The sequence below is a fragment of the Miniopterus schreibersii genome (assembly GCF_964146895.1).
Source record: "Miniopterus schreibersii genome assembly, chromosome: 9".
Taxonomy (NCBI): Eukaryota; Metazoa; Chordata; class Mammalia; order Chiroptera; family Miniopteridae; genus Miniopterus; species Miniopterus schreibersii.
In genome coordinates this window covers 50,760,756-50,780,763 of record NC_138118.1, presented here as the reverse complement: position 1 = coordinate 50,780,763, position 20,008 = coordinate 50,760,756, and the positions used below count along the sequence as shown (strand labels likewise).

The 20,008-nt window shown below is 36.1% G+C and overlaps 1 protein-coding gene across 4 annotated transcripts in view; it reads left to right on the top strand.

The window, feature by feature from the left end:
- Window positions 1–20,008, top strand: part of CACNA2D1 (calcium voltage-gated channel auxiliary subunit alpha2delta 1) — a 453,232-nt gene that overhangs the window by 353,076 nt on the left and 80,148 nt on the right. For all 4 annotated transcript variants that reach the window (XM_081147533.1, XM_081147532.1, XM_081147531.1 and 1 more), the window contains exons 11-12: window positions 12,997–13,155; window positions 18,264–18,368. In XM_081147533.1, the coding sequence (XP_081003659.1) occupies window positions 12,997–13,155; window positions 18,264–18,368 (264 nt within the window). The remainder of the gene's footprint in view (window positions 1–12,996; window positions 13,156–18,263; window positions 18,369–20,008) is intronic.

The following is a 20,008-nucleotide window of genomic DNA, read 5'->3' as shown; positions in this document are numbered from 1 at the left end:
GAGATTTGCACATTTCATGCCCACTCCTATAGGTACATCCTCCAGCTTTTTCTGCAGAGCTCTTTGTTTGGGGAAGGTCTTCCAATCTTACTCCTTCAGGGGCATTGGTGAATCAGCCAAGCCATTTACCAATGGACCATTTGCTTTCTTACCTCAAGATATTCTTCCTCCACACCAAGTTGATGACCAGGTATAATTTGCCTCAGGATCTCTCAACATACATTCCCTAGCATGTTCTTAGTATCTGCTGGTTCATATTAGGCAGATCTTGCATCTCTTTTCTTGAATATTCATTCTCTTTTTGTTTTTCTGGAGCAGAGTCTACTTTTTCAGTTGGGTCTTGTTGAGACCTGACTTATTTGTTGCCTACAGCCATGAGAGGAGATGGGATCAGCTCTTGAAGAGAGCAAGTGTCATATTATACTGTCTTTAAGAGTGGAGAAACTACTACCCTCTAAGGAGAAGTGGTTATCTCTGTCTATCCAGAGGGGATTCTGGAAGATCAGTGTTCTTTTTTTTTTTTTTTTTAAATATATCTCTATTGATTTCAGAGAGAGGAAAGGAGATGGAGAGAGAGAGATATAGAAACATCAGTGATGAGAGTCATTGATTGGCTGCAGCTCACAACCCGGGCATGTGCCCTGACAGGGAATCAAACCCCCATCGCTTGGATCCTAGGTCGACGCTCAACCGCTGAGCCACGCCCGGCTGGGCAAGATCAGTGTTCTTAATTGCATCCACCCAGATGTCCTTATTGTTATTTTAGGGTCCTATTCTTTTCCCATCAGTGCCCTGACTTTTGTGAAGAAACCTGCCAAGGCTGTGAATGCAGCCTCCTTTATAATTACATGACTCTCAAAAGCAAATTCACTTCTATTTCTAGCACATGCTGACTTTCTCACAATAGGAGATGAGAACTCTTCATTAGCTGCCCTAGAAGTCTTCTGGCTTTGACACTTTGCCCTTAGTTGATACTTTGCTGACCTTAGTCGTCATTTTGTTTAATGAATTTAACAACAATCAACCAACTCCTAGCCCTTATGATTACTATATTTCTCAAATACTAGGTGCCTCCTCTTCAGTCTATTTTGTGTTACCATCACCACCGATGAAAATCTTAGCAGTTGTGATGCTGCAGCCTCAGAAGGATTTTCTTGAAACAGTTATGACTGAGATACAGACAGTTACCAGTGGAGTGTTTGTTACCATATGGCTGGTGAATAATTTAATTCTAGAATCCCATCCTGACATCTGCTTCCTAAGACCACTGCTCATGTCAGCTTGACTGGGTTTTCCCTAAAATATTCCCTGAGACAAGGATTCAAGTATACATGGTTTATTTTGAAAATAACTTTAGGAAAGAGTTAGAGATATGTGAGAAGTAAAACAGAGAGAGAAAGAAAGAAGAGACCTAGTAAATGATGGATTATCGAACATGTTACCACTCTGAGTGAGTGGAAATTAATCCTCTGGGCACTTTAGAGAGCCAATGTAGATTACACAAATCAGAGTTATCCCTTCCAAGGGGGAAATGCGCTGAAGTACTTAAAGTTAATGATTGTTCTCAAGGGATGTTGATTCTCCGGTGTTCCCAGGCCATCATGTGCACAGGCAGAGGGCTTCTGGAAAAACGGCAGTTATTTGAGCTGGCAGGCGTGGGAATGTGCATGGAGCACCACCAGCAGCTGCCTCGGTTAGAAACTGAACAATGCTTTCTGATGAAACAGTACAGATAGCTTTGAAGGAATGTTATGCTTTCAACATTTAGCTAGCAACTAGTAATTTTTTCCTAATTAAAACAAAGAACTTACATAGTCTTGACATTGGGATTCTCAATGCCTGACAAGTTCTAAAGACCATTACTTTTTCTAAAAATATTATGGTTGTTCAATGTGTATTTTTTAAAAGGAAATTGTTAACTAACTTCTTAAGAAAAACAACTGCAAGATTTTTCCTTGTGGTTTCTGTGAAGTGATGAACCAGGTTAATACAGACTTTATTGGTGCATTGACAGCTCTTTGTAAATTTTTACTTGGGCATCCTCACTCGGGGTAGCTTGAATATGGGAACTAAAAGCAAATGGGCAAATAGAATATGTTGCTTTTAGAACGAACGGGAATATTTGATCTGGAAATAATGTATCTCAATACCTCAAGTTAAAAATTACGAAAGTATCTCAGTTACATATTCAAAAATATGGAAGAAGAGTGATATTGAAAGATGTGCAGCTCCTGCAAATTGTAAGCCAAATACTGCAGGAATGTATTGGAAAAATGAAGTCATGATTTCCCTCTGCACCCCTGGAGAAATTTATTGCTGATTTCAGCTGCTAATATATTACCTTGTTTAGTTTAGGTTAGTTACTTTATTTTAGTAGTTTATGATACTTACCATAAGATGATAGATCTTTTTGTCAACTATACTTGAAAATTTTTATTAACTACACATTTTTGTTTATTTTTATGGTTTCAGAATAATCCTTAGTATATTTTCACGATTGAAAAGTCACTAAATGATTTTAAGTGGTTATATTATTCCATACATAGATTTGCCCTTGAGAAGATCAATATGAATGAGACCTAAAGTGGACATGTGTTCATTGTTTATCTTATGTGTATATTAATCTTTAATCACAAGTCGTAGGGAATTATTAGTTATTTTTTAAACAATACTCATGTGGCAGGAACTGTTCTATGTATTTTTTATGGTAACTCATTGGGTCTTAACAACAATCCTGTGAGGTAGATAATATTGATATACTTAATTTTACAAATAAATAAACAGAGACTTCTAGTAACCTTCTTAAGGGAGGGCACAGGATGGGAGCACTGCTTTTTTCATTAATGAGTCTAGATTTAAGCACAAAATTATGTGGTTAAAGCCTAAAGAAAAATACAAGGTAATTTTATTAACCGTATCTTGAAACCTGATATATTTAAATAACATTCCAAAATATTAGAATTCTTAGAAATTATAAGATAAATGTCAGGTTATGAAAACAAAGAGAAATGCTATTTCTAAAATCTAAATTTATTATTAATTTTTAAAGAAGAATGTTGTGTTTTGTTAGAGGAATTCTCTTAGGGAATTTGCTGTATTTTGAAGAACCTCATGCATTCTCCTTCATCCTCATACCTAACATGTCAGTCATCCAAATACTTATGCAATCTCTAGAAACACTTATCCAAAGTGGTTTAGAACCATCAGACAGAAAAATCAAGAGGTCTCTCATTTTAGGTTTGTATTTCAAAGTTTCTTTTGTTTAAAGAACATTATTTTTTAATGCTTAAATCATGTACACAATGTCAGAATGAGTGCCGCATCATTTCCTAGTGACTCTGTTGTTTCCAGTGCTGGTTTTTTTGTTGTGTTTTGTTTTGTTACAGAAAAGAAACCTGCTGTTAGGCAAAGCTCAAATGCGAGCATTATGTGGCTGTTTTGCATTAATCCAGTTAGATGTTTTGACAGAAGTAAGTAGTAGATGATAGGAGCTGCAATTCAATTACAGCATGTTCTGATTTACAGGCAAAATTTCAAATGTTGACACAGGAGCAGAATTTGTTTATGAAAGTGAGGGAGTTTGACGTTTTAGGAATAAAGTTGTGAGCTAGTGGAAGATGAAAGGAAAATGTGTGCTGATTATGGACACTATGTGAAAAGTTAGCAACTGAATAAGGTAGTCATATGTTTCCATAAAATCACATATCTCCTTACTTAAGAATTAGATATAAATGTCATGATTACATTAAGGATTCTTGAGTCCATTTTCTTCCAGAAAGCTTTTCTAATTTGTGTATATTTTAAAATGCTGTCTTTGGCCCTAGCCAGTTTGGCTCAGTGGTTAGAGTGTCGGCCCTCGGACTGAAGGGTCGCAGGTTCAGTTTCAGCCAAGGGCACATACCTCAGTTGCAGGCTTGATTCTGGCCCTGGTCAGGGAAAGTTCCCAGGGCAATCAATGAATGTGTCTCTCTCACATCAGTGTTTCTCTCTCTCCCTCTTTCTTCCACTCTCTCTGAGAAACAACGGAAAAAATATCCTCGGGTGAGGATTTAAAAAAATAAAATTTATATAAATATATATTTTTATTGTTCAAAATATTACAAATGTTCCTTTTTCTCCCCATTAACCCCTTCCACTCCCTACACCATTGTCTGTGTCTTTGGGTTGTGCATATATGCATATAAATTCTTTGGTTAATCTCTCCTCCCCACCCCTTCCTTCCCTCTGAGATTCATCAGTCTGATTCATGCTTCCCTGTCACAGAATCTATTCTGTTCATCAGTTTATTAAGTTCTTTAGATTCCACATATGAGTGAGATCATGTGATGTTTGTTTTCTCTGCCTGGCTTATTTCACTTAGCATAATATTCTCTAGGTCCATCCATACTGTCCCAAAGGATAAAAGATCCTTCTTCTTTATAGCTGCCTAGTATTCCATGGTGTAAATGTCCCACAGCTTTTTTATCCACTCGTCTACTGATGGGCACTTGGGCTGTTTCCAGATCTTAGCTATTGTAAACTGCCCTGCTATGAACATAGGGGTGCATATATTCTTTCTGATTAGTGTTTCAGGATTCTTAGGATATATTCCTGATGTGTCTCTCTCACATCAATGTTTCTCTCTCTCCCTCTCTCTTCCACTCTCTCTGAAAAGCAATGGAAAACATATCCTCAGGTGAGGATTTAAAAAAAATAAAAATCCTGTCTTTGATTAGTCATTAGAAAGAAATAACTAAAATATAATTCTTTATAATATCTTTGCTATTAGTTGTAAGAGAGAACTTTTTATTGGTGGTGGTGGTGTTTTAATCCTCACTGTAGGATATGTTTTCACTGATTTTGGAGATAGAGGAAGGGGAAGAGAGAGAGAGAGAGAGAGAGAGAGAGAGAGAAACATTGATCAGTTGCCTCCCATCTGTGCCCCAACTTGGGATTGAACCCGCAACCTTTTGGTGCACAGACGACGCTCCAACCAGTTGAACCCCATGGCTGGGGCTGAGAACTTTTTTTCCAAAATAAGCTCTCCCCTTTGCCTCGACTGTAGTCAGTAAACAACAGTTTTAGGAATAACAATCTCTAAATGAGGAGTGAGGACCCCACAGCCACATAGGAGCTGGGGAAGGGTGATCTTGACCTGGTGACAACATTAGTAAGGCTCACCTCTGGTTAAGTGACTACTTCCCACTCTGCTCAGACAGCTCTGCCTCTTGGATGTACCCATTAAATTGCACAAGGATTGCACATAACCTTTGAAACTACTAGTTACAAGTTATGTAAGACTTATAAATCTGCTTCTTCCTCTTTGGAAAGGACAATCATATTTTACTTGCCAAAATGTTAAGCACCAAATGAAATGCACATGTAAAGCGCTTATATGTGGCAATTGTTATTATTATCCTGTTCCAATGTTTTTCTACCAACTGTCACATTTCTTCAAGCCTTCATTCCCGGATAGTGAAGATAGAGCTGTCTTCTCCCCCAGAAGAGATGTGCACTGCCCAGTAGTTCAGATGTAGTCTCTCTCTGATGAGGATACTGGGCTGCCTGCCAGCGGCCCCTCTGTAAGGTCAGAGGCTTCCTCCTCTTGGGACCTCTTGCCTGAAACCCACCTACAGCTCGTGCAGATGACCTCTGGCCCTTCTCTTGCCCCCTGTGGGAACTGGGATTTGGATGCAAATAGATCTCTCTCTGGTTTCTACTGCCTTTTGTCTCTGACCAGAGGTCTGGTATTTTTTGGTTAGTATCTCTGAAACTGTAGGCGGCTCACTCCTTAGCCTGCACGTAGGATGAAATCTCAGCCACTTCCTGGCTCTTGACCTGACAGTTTAACACCAGCTAATGTCAGAGTGGGGGTTTCAATATGAAACTGTACTGTGTCTGCAAGAAAGACACAATTTGAATTGTTTATTTTCCTATGAGCTTTAAATTTCAGTTTTTCTTCTAAACTATGCCTACTGGTTTTCTTAGTTTAGGAACTTTTCTGCATATGATAATGAGCACAGTTGTAAGTTGTTGCACGATTTAAATTTAAAAGTTATTTTTATACCCTTCCAAAACAGACCCTCTTTTTGCCAGTGCTCAAGTAAAATAAAAGATATTTGTCATGACACTGCAGTTTTGTAACAAATGAATTCCAGGAAAGTAATTTCATTTCACATCTTATGAAATAGTCATCCATTTAGATTTCAGGGATATTTTATGTTGATTCATATCTGATTTATGTCAACAAATAAGATATCGTAGTTTATACCCTTGCTACTTAAAGTGGGGTCTGGCAGCTAGTTAGAAATGCAGAGTTCAAACTCCACCCCAGACCTAAGGATCCGGAATCTGCAGTTAGCAAGTCTCCCAAGTGATTCCTCAGCACTGAGAAAACCTGAGAATCAGGGTACATTACGAAGGCACATTGTGCAAAGTGCAGTGGGCGTCTGTCTGGGGCTTGTTATAACTAATCATGCTTATTAATGATTTAGATTTTAAGATCTTGGTACTTCATAGAATGATTAGTACTGTGGATGTTTATGAATGTTTTTTATTTTTTCACCATTTGCTCTTTGGAGGGTGATATAAAAAAACAAACAAAAAAAAGACAGGGAGAAGGAGTAAAATTAAGTTCATTAAAAAAATTGAAGTTCCCTTTCTTTTATATACTTTTTTAAGGTAAAGGTGAGTGTGGGTGTTTTTAAAAATTATCTTCATTTAAATTACACACAGAAGAAATTGTAGACTGTGAAGAGAAGGCTGAAGTAAAGGACAAATTTAGAGATTATATAACAGGACAAGTAATCAAGGTTATTTAGTTTAAAAAACAAGAGATTGCCAGAGAATAACTTAATTGCTTTGCAAGTATAAGGAAAGTTAATAAGAAGGCGTTGACAAGCATGATCAATATTTTTCCATTAATTATAAGGTGTACTAAAAATGGCTTTTGATACTTAAAAATTAGTTGCATTTGTAGTTTTAGAAATAACAAAGTAATACATAAGGCAAAGCAGAGGGAATATTTTTAAAACTGAGCTATTGATTTTAAAAATATAAAAGTTATTGACATTTACTGGAGCTTGAAGGACTAGGTAAAGACTCCATGCCCCAAAATACAAATATATGCCATTACTTATTGAGTAAAAATTTTCAAAGTACATTTATTCATTTAATTTTGAGTAAAGGCAAAGAGATTGGCTAGGGCTGACCTGAACTGTAATCTTGTAGGGTTGCTCACAGTTATTTTAATTAAATTAAACTATCATATTTACTATTAATTATTTATCAGGTTTAAATTAAAAAGAAATTAAAACATAAAGTGATAGTACACTAGGGTAATTATTAGTAAATGCATAGACTTTATCCTTAATTTTTTATAGCAGAATCCCACATTTCAGCACATTCTTAAGGGACTAAAAAAGCATTTTAAGAATTTTAACCTGTACCCGAGGCCGCCTGGGCATTCCACTTGCTTCTGAGTTTTCAAATTCCAGAGGGAGATGAACTTTTTTAAGTTGCGTTCAAGGGCACGGCCTATCCTTGCCGTTGCAGTGTCCCTCTTGTGCCCCAATCCTCTCTGCCGGTTTTGCTCCTGAATGTTGGGAAGAGCTGGATATGCAGTGGCAGCTTGTTCCCAAGAGCTGGGGGGATGAGGCCCTGGAATGCCCTGTCCCACCAAGGCCTGAGGCAGGATCCCCTTTACCAGCAGCTCGACCTTGCTGGGCAGCTCCTTGGGTGAGGCCTGCAGGTAGGGCGGCCGCCACCTCCACCCTTGGGTGCGGCAACCTGTGCAGTCCCAGGCTCTCCTTCTGTGGTGTGTCAGGTGTTTGGGTTAGAAGTAGAGCTCTGACCCTTGTTTGCTGTGTGACTCTTAAGCCTCATTTCCTCAACTGTATAATGGAAACCATATTAATACTAAAATCATAAGCTTGGTGAAGGTTAATTGAATTAATACATGTAAAGTGCTTAGCTTGTCACAATTGTGATTCTCAATATACGTTGGCTAATATTTTTATTATTAATATTAAAAAGTAAGAAGTTGATAAATTAATAGAAAGAGTAATGGGATAAAAAATTCTAGAAATGGCCTTGGCCAGTGTGGCTCAGTTGGTTGAGTATAGTCCCATGCACCAAGAGGTCTCTGGTCCTATTCAGGTCAGGACACATGCCCAAGTTTCAAGGCTCGATCCCCAGTAGGGGTTGTGCAGGAGGCAGCTGATCGATATTTCTCTCTCTCCCCCTCTCCTTTCCTCTGTCTCTAAAAATAAAAAACATATTTTTTAAAAATCTAGAAATGTAGCTCAAATCTTAATTGATTACAAGGAGTGGATCATGAACCAATAATTATTCAATAACAGGTTAAGTTGGCTATTTAAAAAAAAACACACAGCTTAATCTGATTGTCACCTCACACTATTGGGGGAAATAAATTCCAACATGACTAAATACCAAAATGTAAACTATACAAGCAAAACAATCAAATATAAGTAAAGACTGTAAATGAATATTTATCTGATCGATAGATGGTTTTCTAAGCAGAAAATTATTTTAAGAAATCATGAGGAATAGGTTAAAATAAGATGCTAATCAACAAAATGGAAAAATAGGGCTTAAAATTCATAAGATTATATGAAAATTAATAGTGTGTGAGAGAAATTTTACTTCTTAGCCATGAAAGAAATTCAAGTAATTAAATATTGAATTATTCTTTTTGCTTATAATTTAGCAATAAAAGTATTAAGTGCTTATGATAATGAAGTAAGATTGTTACACATATATTGAAAATTGACTCGATATTTCTGGGAAGTAATTTGGCAATAGACAAAGAACCTTAAAATCATTCTTAACTGGGAATATGAACATATGTGTATGGCTAAGCGTTACCAGCTATTTTCCCTGGGTTTTAGGATAACAATTTTGTTTCTTTTAACATTTTCTAGTTTACAAATATCCTATGAAAAATAGAAAAATCAACAACAAAAGTATTTTTAATAGGAATGAAAGATAACAAAGATTTAGAAGATCACTTTATTTTTCCTGCATTGCCCTCTGGTGTCCAAAATGTAGATAGCTTCTCATACCATAATTTGAAATTTTACTTGCTTGATATGCAAAGTTGCATTAAGTTTATTTAACTCAGGTAATTTAATCATTTTATATAATTTTAATTTGTTATCTAAATTAATTGTAGTTAAATTATGTAAAGAAGTTCAATCATATTTTGTAATTTAAAAAAATACTCTGTTTCAAAGCAGGCCGGTCTGGATTAGAGTTCTTGTTTTTGCTGATCAGCTGCACAGCTTGAGCTCACGCTTTTGCACGATATTCCTTTTACATGCAAAAAAGAGAGAGAGAAGATCATTAGAACATGTTCTAAGGAATACTTTTGATATAGAACAATTTTTTAAAAACCAAGGAAGTATAAATTATGTTCATTTTGCCCATTAAAGATTGTTTTATAACAAAGTACCCTAAAGTAAGTCTTCCTTTATAGGAGCTTAGAATGTCGAGGTAAGTGGGACAACCAAGTGTAGAGGAGAGGAGAAAGAGTATTGGGGGCAGAAGGAACAGGATGTGTGAAAGAGGGAAATGAAAGGCTATGCAAATGCAAGAGCAGAGATGCAGAGTACCTCATGATTTCTAACCAAATGCTCTCATTACCCCCCCTTCACTTCCTGTCTCAGGTGCTCACAGAGATTTCGCTCAGCACTTCTACTTGGTTGGATTTGGGGGAATCAAGAAGGGAATAGGTGTGATGTTAGCTTGAATTTCTGACTCTATAGGGTTAAAAATATATTTTTAAAAGAAGTAATAATAGATGACAAAAGCAGGGCTTCATAAATCTATTTTCACTCACCATATACTATTTTAAAGTTTTACACTGCTGTGTTATTAAACCTTTGCCCTACAGTTTTGATATATATGTGGTTTGTTTATTAAATATGTGATTTATAAAATAAAATCTAGGCACATGTTACTGAAGACTACAATTTCAGTATTTTCTGTTCTAAAAGCAGATGAATATCAGATGTCTGTGAAATATATATTTATCTAATTTAGACTTTTAAAATTTATCATCCCTTTCATTAGGAGAATAAGATTTGCCATAGGGACTTATACTTTGTAAGTTATTCCTTTCTTGCATAATGTATGAGTTTTGTTATGAATATAATTGTAATATTTCTGATATACACCACTGAATTTGTATTTAATGAATTGAATTTATATTTAATCAGTTTGTGTTAGTGCCTTAATGAGATGTTTCACTTTTCTTTGTTAAAAGCAGGTCAAGGCCAATCAAAAGACTCCCGATCAATACATTATTCAATGCTCATTTTCTGTGTAACATAATTTTATCATGATTCATGGTTTAACTAAATCAGTTAATAGCATTTTCCATAACCGTATCTAATAATTCTCTAAGGTTAGATGTTTTGGTATTAATATATTGGCAAATTATTTTATTTTTACTTTCTAACATGGAAAGTCTCACATTGTTTTTTAAAATAATTTTTATTTATTTATTTCTTTAATTGACTTCAGAGAGAGAGAGAGACATTGATGTGAGAGAGAGCCATTGATTGGTTGCCTCCTGCATGCCCCCCAGGGATCGAGCCTACAACCTAGGTATGTGCCCTTAGCTGGAATCGGACCTGGGACCCTTCAGTTCGTAGGCCTACGCTCTAACCACTGAGCCAAACCTGCTAGGGCAAGTTCTGATTTTTTGATATCTCCATTTGCATATCTCACTTGTATTGAAAACTCACCCTCACTAGCATTCTGTGCTTCTCTCCCCTTTCCTCAAGTCCTCTAGTTACTCCTCCAGTCCTCCAGCTATTCAAATGCTATGTCAGAACCTGACAGTCACTCAAGATACCCCTGTCTTACTCAACCACATACCCAATCTACCACCACATCATATTGACTCTTCCTCCAAAATATATCTGGAATCCCTTCTCTTCTGACCATTTCCACAAACAACAAAGCCATTTTATATGTTCAGCTTGGTTACCTCAATAGCCTTGAAATTATTTCCCCTCCTTTAAAGTTTGTTCACCTTAAATCCATTTCCCAAACAACAGCTAAAGTGATCTCTTAAAATTCTAGATTATATTACTTTGTGTTTGGCTTGAAATCTTTCTATAACTTTTCATTTGATAGAAAATAAAATCCCAGTTCTTCAGCATTTCCATTACACCTTGCATGCTCTAGCTCCTTCCTCCTTCCATGAACTCATTTTATGTCATTTGTCTTCATATGTAACCGAGCTTAACTCTTTTTCTTTATGTTTCCCTAAAAGGCTCCCCCACCCCCCACCCCCCACCAGGGCCTTTTTGCATGTTGTTCTATTTGCCTGGAATGTTCTTCCTCCATAGTCTTCAGTGAATCATTTTTCTGGAGTCACAGGAGAATTTTTCCCCTGACTGCTCACAATTCAAGTCAGAACACATTCCCCTGATATTCTCTCCTAGAGCATAATATTTCTTTTTCAGAAATAATCGTAATTTATTATAATATGTCCAGAGGTGGTGTGGAAATAGTTAAAATCTCAGACTCTTTGGCCCCAGTGCTAGTCTGAATTCTGACTCTATCACTTATTTGCCATGTGACTATGGACAAATTATTTAATTTTTCTATGCTTAAGTTTCTTCAGTAATCTTGTAGGGCATTCACCAAGAGGCATGATTAATATTTATAGAGTACATAGTAAATGCGGCACATAGTAAAAACTGTATAAGTGTTTACAGACATCATGCCCAGTTTACATAATGTCTGAAGGCACAAAACTATCACCTGCCATAATTCTTGACATACAAGAGACTGCTAGTAAATGTCTGCTTAATGGATTGTTGATGAGTGCAGTGCACCTTATAATTAGGCTTCAGTGATCTTCAGAGGAAAAAGAATGATGCCTTATATTTATAAGAATATATAATCACTTATAAAATTTGTGTTTTGGCTTGCTATCCACCTATTAAAATCATTTGGTTATGCTTTTGGTCTGAGACTATCTTCAAGCTTTTACCTGGCCAGCCCCCTGTCTTCTAGCAAGTACGGTTTTATTATTCTCGTTTTGCAGATATGACAGTCTAAACCCCAGGAGCCTGAGGGACCTATACAGGTAGCAAAGTTAATAAATGATAGGATGACCCTACTCATCTCAGCATCCTAGATCTTATTGCAGTGCTCCTATTGCTCCTATCTTTTTTTGGAAATATCCAATGAACTATGTGAATACTTTTTATACAGTTGGTAAAACTGGTTATCATTCTTAGATTTTCAATTTGGAGCACGTTTGGTTGGAGTTTATCTTCTCTCCTCTTATCGCCTCTGTTGATCAGGGACACATCACTTAAAGCAGTGAGGCTCCATAGTGACCTCTTGCCTTTTGCTTGCCTCCCAGATTTCACTGAATTCTGTATAGAACCTCTAGAGTGATAGCTCTAAAAGGCCACCAGGTGCTCTGGACGCTTTCAGATTGCTTTCCTGTTTTAACCACCATAGGAAGACTCTACTCTCAAATTTCAGAATTATTAAACTGCTGCTCCTTTAACACAGTGTATTATTTTTCCATCTAACTTTTCCTTATGGGACTCAAGTAAAATACTCAGTTTATCTATGTACCCTGCACAAGCATATCATATTCTTTCTGGATTCTGAATACATTTCATTATCTGTTGTAGATTTTTTGTTTGTTTGTTTGTTTTTTGTCTAAATGCTCATGAAATGTGAGAGCTGGAAGGGACCGCATACAATTCAAATCCCAAATTTATACTCAGGGAAACCAGGTTACAGGAGGTAACAGGCTCAGAGTTACAGTATGAGTTGGGGACTTAGATGAAAATTACTACTTGATCCTTAGTGTACTTTTGTTTACCAATCTATTTCATTTTTTTTAATAAAAGGAGAAAGCAATGCATTGGGTTTGAGAAGTATAAACAATATAATTAAATGAAAATTACACGGTTGACTTTAATGTTCTTTGTTACATATTTACTATTTTATCTTTTTCAGTTTAACAGCAATGCCCAGGATGTAAGCTGTTTTCAGCACCTTGTACAAGCAAATGTAAGAAACAAGAAAGTACTGAAAGATGCCGTGAATAATATCACAGCAAAAGGAATTACAGATTATAAGAAGGGCTTTAGCTTTGCTTTTGAACAGCTGCTTAATGTAAGTAGCAAAACCATCCCCTTTTCTCTTTCATTACCAAAGTGCAGTATCTGAATTTCAATATCCTGATAGTTAATACTTTCTAGGGTTAGATAACAGTGCTGTTTTCATTTGTTTAGAAAGCAGATGTATGTGTCCAAGCAGTAGAAATCTTTGAACTCCTTTTATCTTTAAATCCAAATTCAAAAGGCATACAAAATGCATATTTTCCTTTTAGATCTTTTCTTCTATCATATTTTCATAAATATTCCAAAAACATATTTATAAGGTAATAATTTAATTTTTCTTAAGCACTTAAAACTTGGCATATTTAGAATATAATTTCTTTTTTCTTGTATCAATTACTACAGTATTTATCTGGAAACTTGTGCTTCGAATCATCAAATGGTTGCTGGAAATATTTTAAATATCTAGTTTGGGTATTTAAATTGTTCCTTAATGTACAGAAAGCTCCAAATGGTAGACAGTAAGTTGAATAGGAAGATGATTCCCAGAGCAGAAATTCCTTCCTCAGGGAAGATCCCCCTGAACAAATCACACACCCATGTCTACAGTTAGACTGTTAGACTCTGACATGCCTACTGCCTGACACATATTATAGCAGGTCTCTTAATCTGGACTATATTTTGAAATGGCCGTGTCATCTTTTTCGGTCTGAGCTAGTTGAGTGCAGGAGCCATCATTCAGTTTTGTATCTCTCAAGAGGCAGTGTTTTTCCCTGTGTTTGAGAGTGTGGACCTAGCTGCTCTGTACCTTGTTTCTTCACTTACACAATGGACGTCACCATCACACGTACATCTGAGGGTTGTGGACAGGATTGTTTACAGAATGTGACACACAGAAACCTCATGTGTATGTAAGCTGCTGGGCTGGTGTTGGAGTCAAGATAATTATTACTATAATTAATGACTAGCACATGGCTGGTACAGAATCAGCTCATAATTCCCATCGTTTTTGCTAAATCACTGAATAAGCCTGTGCATTTGGTCTTTTCTGCAAATTTGACTTTGTTGTTCCCTAAGTGAATTTTCCAAAGAGTTTTTGAGATGTCTGATCAGTTGGTTCATTCGCTTGTTCATTCAGCCAACATTTATTGAGTGCTTTACAATTCCCTGTCACAGTGCTAGAGCTGGAATTATAGAAATAACCAAGACCGTCTGCTCTTGAGCAGCTGCAGCACACACTAAACCAGTATCCCCAGTACAGTGCGTCAGGGCCATTACGGGGCATTCAGAGTGTTTCTGGAGCAGCATGGAGGAGGGACTCAGCTTACCCAAAGGAGGTCAGGAAAGTGCGGCATTTCCTTGAAAACAGGGTTTTGAGGGATGAGTGGAATCTAGGTAGGTGTTTGAGAGAGGAGGAAATCATTTCAGATCAAAGAACTGCATGGACAAAGGCACGGAAGTGTGCCAGGCTACATAAAACATTGCAGGAATATCAGGCAGTCTGGCATGTCTGGGACACAACAATTTAGGGGAGTGATGGAAATGAAAAGACCATGAGTTATCGGTTAATGGAGAGCAAAAGAATGTATGAAAATGATGCACTCTAACTAGTGTCCGAGGTTAAGCTACTGTGGAAATCCTGGCGTTGGGACAGTAGTGAAGAGATGTTAAGGAGTGACATGGCGACTGGATGGGGGAAGAGGTTGCTGAGGGGGAAGAGGGATTTGGGTGACTCTAGGTTCTCCGAACTAGAATACTAAGTAGAGGACGGCACAGAGATCTAGGTAGAGAGAATTGGAGGGTAGAAAGAGCTCAGCTTCAATTACGTTGAGTCTGAGGTGTGATACGTATTAGATGCCACTAGGTAAGCAAGTAGGGAGACAGAAAAGCAAAGCAGTTCAGCACTGCAGTTTTCAAGGGAAATTAGCTTTGATAAACATGCATGTTTATTAAATGATGTATATTCATTAATAAAAATATGAAAACTTAGAACTGTGAAGTTCAAGTGTAATTGACCATTAAATTCAGATATATTCTTTCTGTAGACAAGGAATATAATTTTTAAAAATGAGAATTATTTTTCTCTTGAGTCAATAATCGAGTTTTCTAGATCTTGGCAGTTTAATTGTTCTTAGTGTTGTTAATCTGGCTGACTTTCTTCCCTCCTACTCAGGTTTCAGTTGTGAAATGCTGAGGTGTCTCAAGCCTAATGTACTGTTTCAGAGGCAGTCTCGTTAGAGAGACCACAGGTTCATTACTAGTTGCTGATAAAATATCACTTTACTCCTATTGGCCTCTAGTACTGCCTTTACCACGATTGTAAAGGATTTTTAATATGTCTCCGTTATTCCTGGAGTAAATCTCCAATGTTCTGCTTTCCACACATCTGTTATGGATTGCCCTCCTTCTAAAGTAATGTTCCCGAATGTCAGGGCCTGGCCTGTACGAAGCTGAAGCACACCGTTACCCGTTTCAGACACTTCTCGACCTCTTACTCATGCAGTGCCATGCCCTGTGTTTTGCATGTCCTTGCAAGGTTTACCTTTAAGATCACTGAAGCGAGTATCAAGTAGAATTAGACATGTCATTTTCCCCATAGTAAACCTTAAATTATGATTTGAATTTTTCTTAAGGCAGTGTTTCATAAAATATTAATATATTGAGAGGCAATTTTCAAAAATTTTTTATTGAGTGCATATATGATAGATGCAGCTCTATGTGCTGGCCATGCAGGGATACAACAAAGCAGGTTATGAAATAACATATTAAAGTAAATTAAAAACTCTAATTGTAATTTCGTTGAAATACTCAAGTTCTTTCTTTTACTTAATTCGTTGAAAGCCAGTACGTTACAACTGCTGTGATTGTGTGACTCTTTAAAGAATTGAAAATCCATCCAGAAGTTGCTGTGATGTACTTTGCTTTATCAAAAGTCCTGAGAAGGCTACTCCTAGGAAAAATCATGTTGAAAACAAAACATTTTATTTCCACTTTTGTGTGTCCTAATATCTGTCTCTCCTGGGAAAGGTTATTATTATTTTATTTATACGAATATACAAGTGATCAGCAGGACCCAGTGTGCTAACTTACATTGTTATTTGTGTTCGGTGATAAATACCTCTACGACTTTAAGGAAACTAAGTCCTATTTTAGCAACTTTACTTATTTTATCACTTTTATGAGACAGTCTTTTAGGTACATATTATTTTGCCCATTTTTAATATGCAGATAAAAAGACAAATCATCAGGGAAATTAATTTTAGTTAAGGGATTTCAACACCTTTCACAAAAATATTTTCATAATAAATATGTAATTTTTTATACAGTCAAATTTTCAGACAGTTAACATCAAAGATAAGAACCATGTTTGAATGGGACAAATTGTATTAGTCAATATTTGTGTTTTTACAATGTTTGGGTAAAAGTTTTAACTGCCCATTTCTAATGGCCTAGTCAATGAGGTATTATATGAAACAGGATCTTTTCATCAATAAAGCAAAATGCTATCTTTATTAGCCTTTACAACAGGAAATGGGGTTTATCGTATTTAAAAAGTAAGAGCACGGGCCTCCAATAAGCTTAAATACTACAGTAGAATTAATGACTTAAAAACATATATTAGTAATTTAAAGGCCAGGGCTGTGCTATCCAATATGGTAGCCACAATCATGTGTGCTGTTGAGCATTGGAAATGTTTCTGGTCTGGACTGAGATTTGAAGACTTTATGAAAGAAAAAAATGTCTCTTATCGCAAGAATTTTTATATTGATTTCATATTTAATTTGATAACATTTTGGGTGTCTGGGTTAAATAAAATATATTGTTAGAATTAATTTCAGGTATTCTTACCTTTTTAAAAAAATATATCTTTATTGATTTCAAAGAGAGAAAAAGAAAGGGAGAGAGGGAGTTGAAACATCAATGGTGAGAGAGTCGCCATTGATCGGCTGCCTCCTGCACACCCCCGATTAGGGATTGAGCCCGCAACCTGGGCATGTGCCCCGACAGGGAATCGAACCGAGATCTCCTGGATCCTAGGTCGATGCTCAACCGCTGAGCCATGCCCAGCCGGGCACTTCTTACTTTTTTTAACATGGCTGTTGGAAAGCTAAAATTACAAATTAGGTTTATATTATATTCCCATTGACAGCACTGGGCTGGCAAGGTGGGGGTTGACATTTTGAAAGAAGCTGAGTATTCATAAATTAGTGTAGTTTTTAATTCTCAGCACTTAAATGCAAAAACACATTTCACAACAGTAAAAGGCTGCCATTATCATTTCAGACCTCAAAGAAGCTCAGATTTCTAGCGGTCATGTGGTGCTCATACACTGTTCTCCCACGTTCCACTCTTTTGGGACCTTGAAGAAAGTGTAAGAGAGGATTGACTATAGGAACTGAGTCTTTCAGTGTTAGAATATGTGTGGCAAGTCAAGAGAGAATAGGAGAGGATATTCTGGGAATAGGTATGGACATTTACAAAGATATGAAAGAGCATAGGTGTTAAGGGTCATCCAGGAGTTTACAGTTTGGGAAATATAAAATGAATAAAGTAGGATGAAGGAGGGAAGAGAGGAAAAATGTTTGTAAATGGATTGAAAATATATGTGAATGGGTATGCACAATTTTTATTAATATTGTCTGTGGTATAAATATTAGGGGTGTAAAATCAATATCATAGCCATTAATTAATTTAAAATCTATTAATTAACCACTGAGAGGTTATTATGTTCTAGGCAGGTATCTAGGCAAGGAAACAACACTGAACAAAAACAGACAAAACTTCATGCCCTCATGGTACTTACATTCACTTATGCAAAGCCAATGATAAGCAAGCAAATAAAATATGCATTTATAAAAGAGTATAAAATGCTGTGAAGAAAAATACAGCCTGGGAGGGAGACTGCAATTTAAAATATAGCTTTTTGAGAAAGTTCTCATTGATAAGGTGACATTTGATCAAAGACCTGAAGAAAGTTGAGACCTATGGATGTCTGGGTGTATGTGGGGGGGGGGGGGGGAGCTGCCCTGACCTAGGAACCAGCTCTTAGAATATACATATTGGGCATATATTTTACTCATTACTTGCACCCTGTTCATGCTCTTTCATATGCTTTATATTTTCCACCTTTTATTATGAATGATATACATATATTTTTTACAGTATAATGTTTCCAGAGCTAACTGCAATAAGATTATCATGCTGTTCACGGACGGAGGAGAAGAGAGAGCCCAGGAGATATTTGCCAAATACAACAAAGACAGAAAAGTGAGTACAATTTTATTGTATTTTTATTTTATCTTTTGAATCTTCACCCAAGGATATGTTCTTTAATTGATTTTTAGAGAGAGAGAGAGACATCAGTGTGAGAGAGAAACATCAATCGGTTGCCTCCCGTAAGTACCCAGACAGAGGATCAAACCCACAACCTAGATATGTGCCCTGACGGGGAATTGAACCTTCAACCTCTTGGAATATGGGAAGATGCTCCAACCAACTGAGCTACCTGGCCAGGACTGTAGTATTTTAATTTTAGTATTAATTTAGGTGGTTTTTAAAAATAGATAGTGGGGGAGAATTTTTGATAAAAAGCACTAGTGTGCTGATTATAGATGAAAATAGATGATGGCAGTTATACAGGTCATGGATTATAAACCAAGGGCTGAATCAGAGAAACATTAAATATAATATTTTAATGAGATTCAGAAGTACCTTATGAAAAGTTTACTAATAAAATAATTTTTACCAATAGAATTCTATTTAACTCTTCTGCATAAATTCTATATAAGAAAATGCTATAGGAAGAGAGAAACCAGAAGAGTGGAAATATAGGTACAATTTAGGGTTCTTTAGGATACATTTATGATATTATTTAATTATTAAAGATTAGTATAGTAATGGTAAAATTTCCTATAGACAAAAAAGTATATCCACAGACATTATTTTGTAGATCTACAAAAAGTAACAACAACAAAAACTGCATCCTCGTTTGAAAACCAGTTCCTTTCAAGAAAAAGATTTTAGTAAAATCTTTCTATAGGTATACTACTTCAACAGCAAAAATGTGAAGATGAGTGTCAAGGTTGGAATATATCTGTTTCAGTGTTTGTTTGACTGCAGAGGACAGTACTGCAGAGGGAGCTGTTTTCAAGGTTCACACATGTAGCCGAACCAGCTGATATTGGGGAAAATATCAACTGAAATTATATTTTCTAACAGTCACACTATCAGCCTGTTTTAATTTTCTGACTGACTCGCCATAGTTCATAAGAGAACAATGATTATCAACTTGGTTTCCTAAACTGTGAAGGATGCACCAAAAAATAGTAGTGACAAGTTATAAGCTACTTCTTTTGTTTCAAAAATTCCAACAGAATCTACACATTAATCCACAAGACACTGCAGAGTAAAATGCAGATTTGCTTTGCTTTCCATTGGAGTTTTTATTTAGAGAGGTTCATCTCATTAACTATAACTCTCTAAATGGATTGTTTTATATGCACTTGAGGAATTAAAGAGAGAGAGATATTAATTAATATATTTAGATAGTTTTATAGGCAAAATATTGTTAATAAGAATTAATGAAAATTTTTATAAAACTTTGAAATGCCCTGATGCTTTTTATCTTACATGTGATCTGAATATGCTCAAATAATTGAAAACATACACACATATAACTTTAGATTAATGACAAACCTTTTTAATACTCAACTCCTTGAATACTGCATATGCTGTATGTCATATGACATAAGCTTATTGCGAGAGTTAGCATGTTTTTTCTAAACACCTGGTTATTTTAATGGCGTAGAGAAGCCATTCCTTTTTAGAAAGTTGATAAATGGACTGAAATGTTGAGTGCGAATACTTTCAAATGATAACTTGATTTTATGTATATTTCTTTAAAAGAA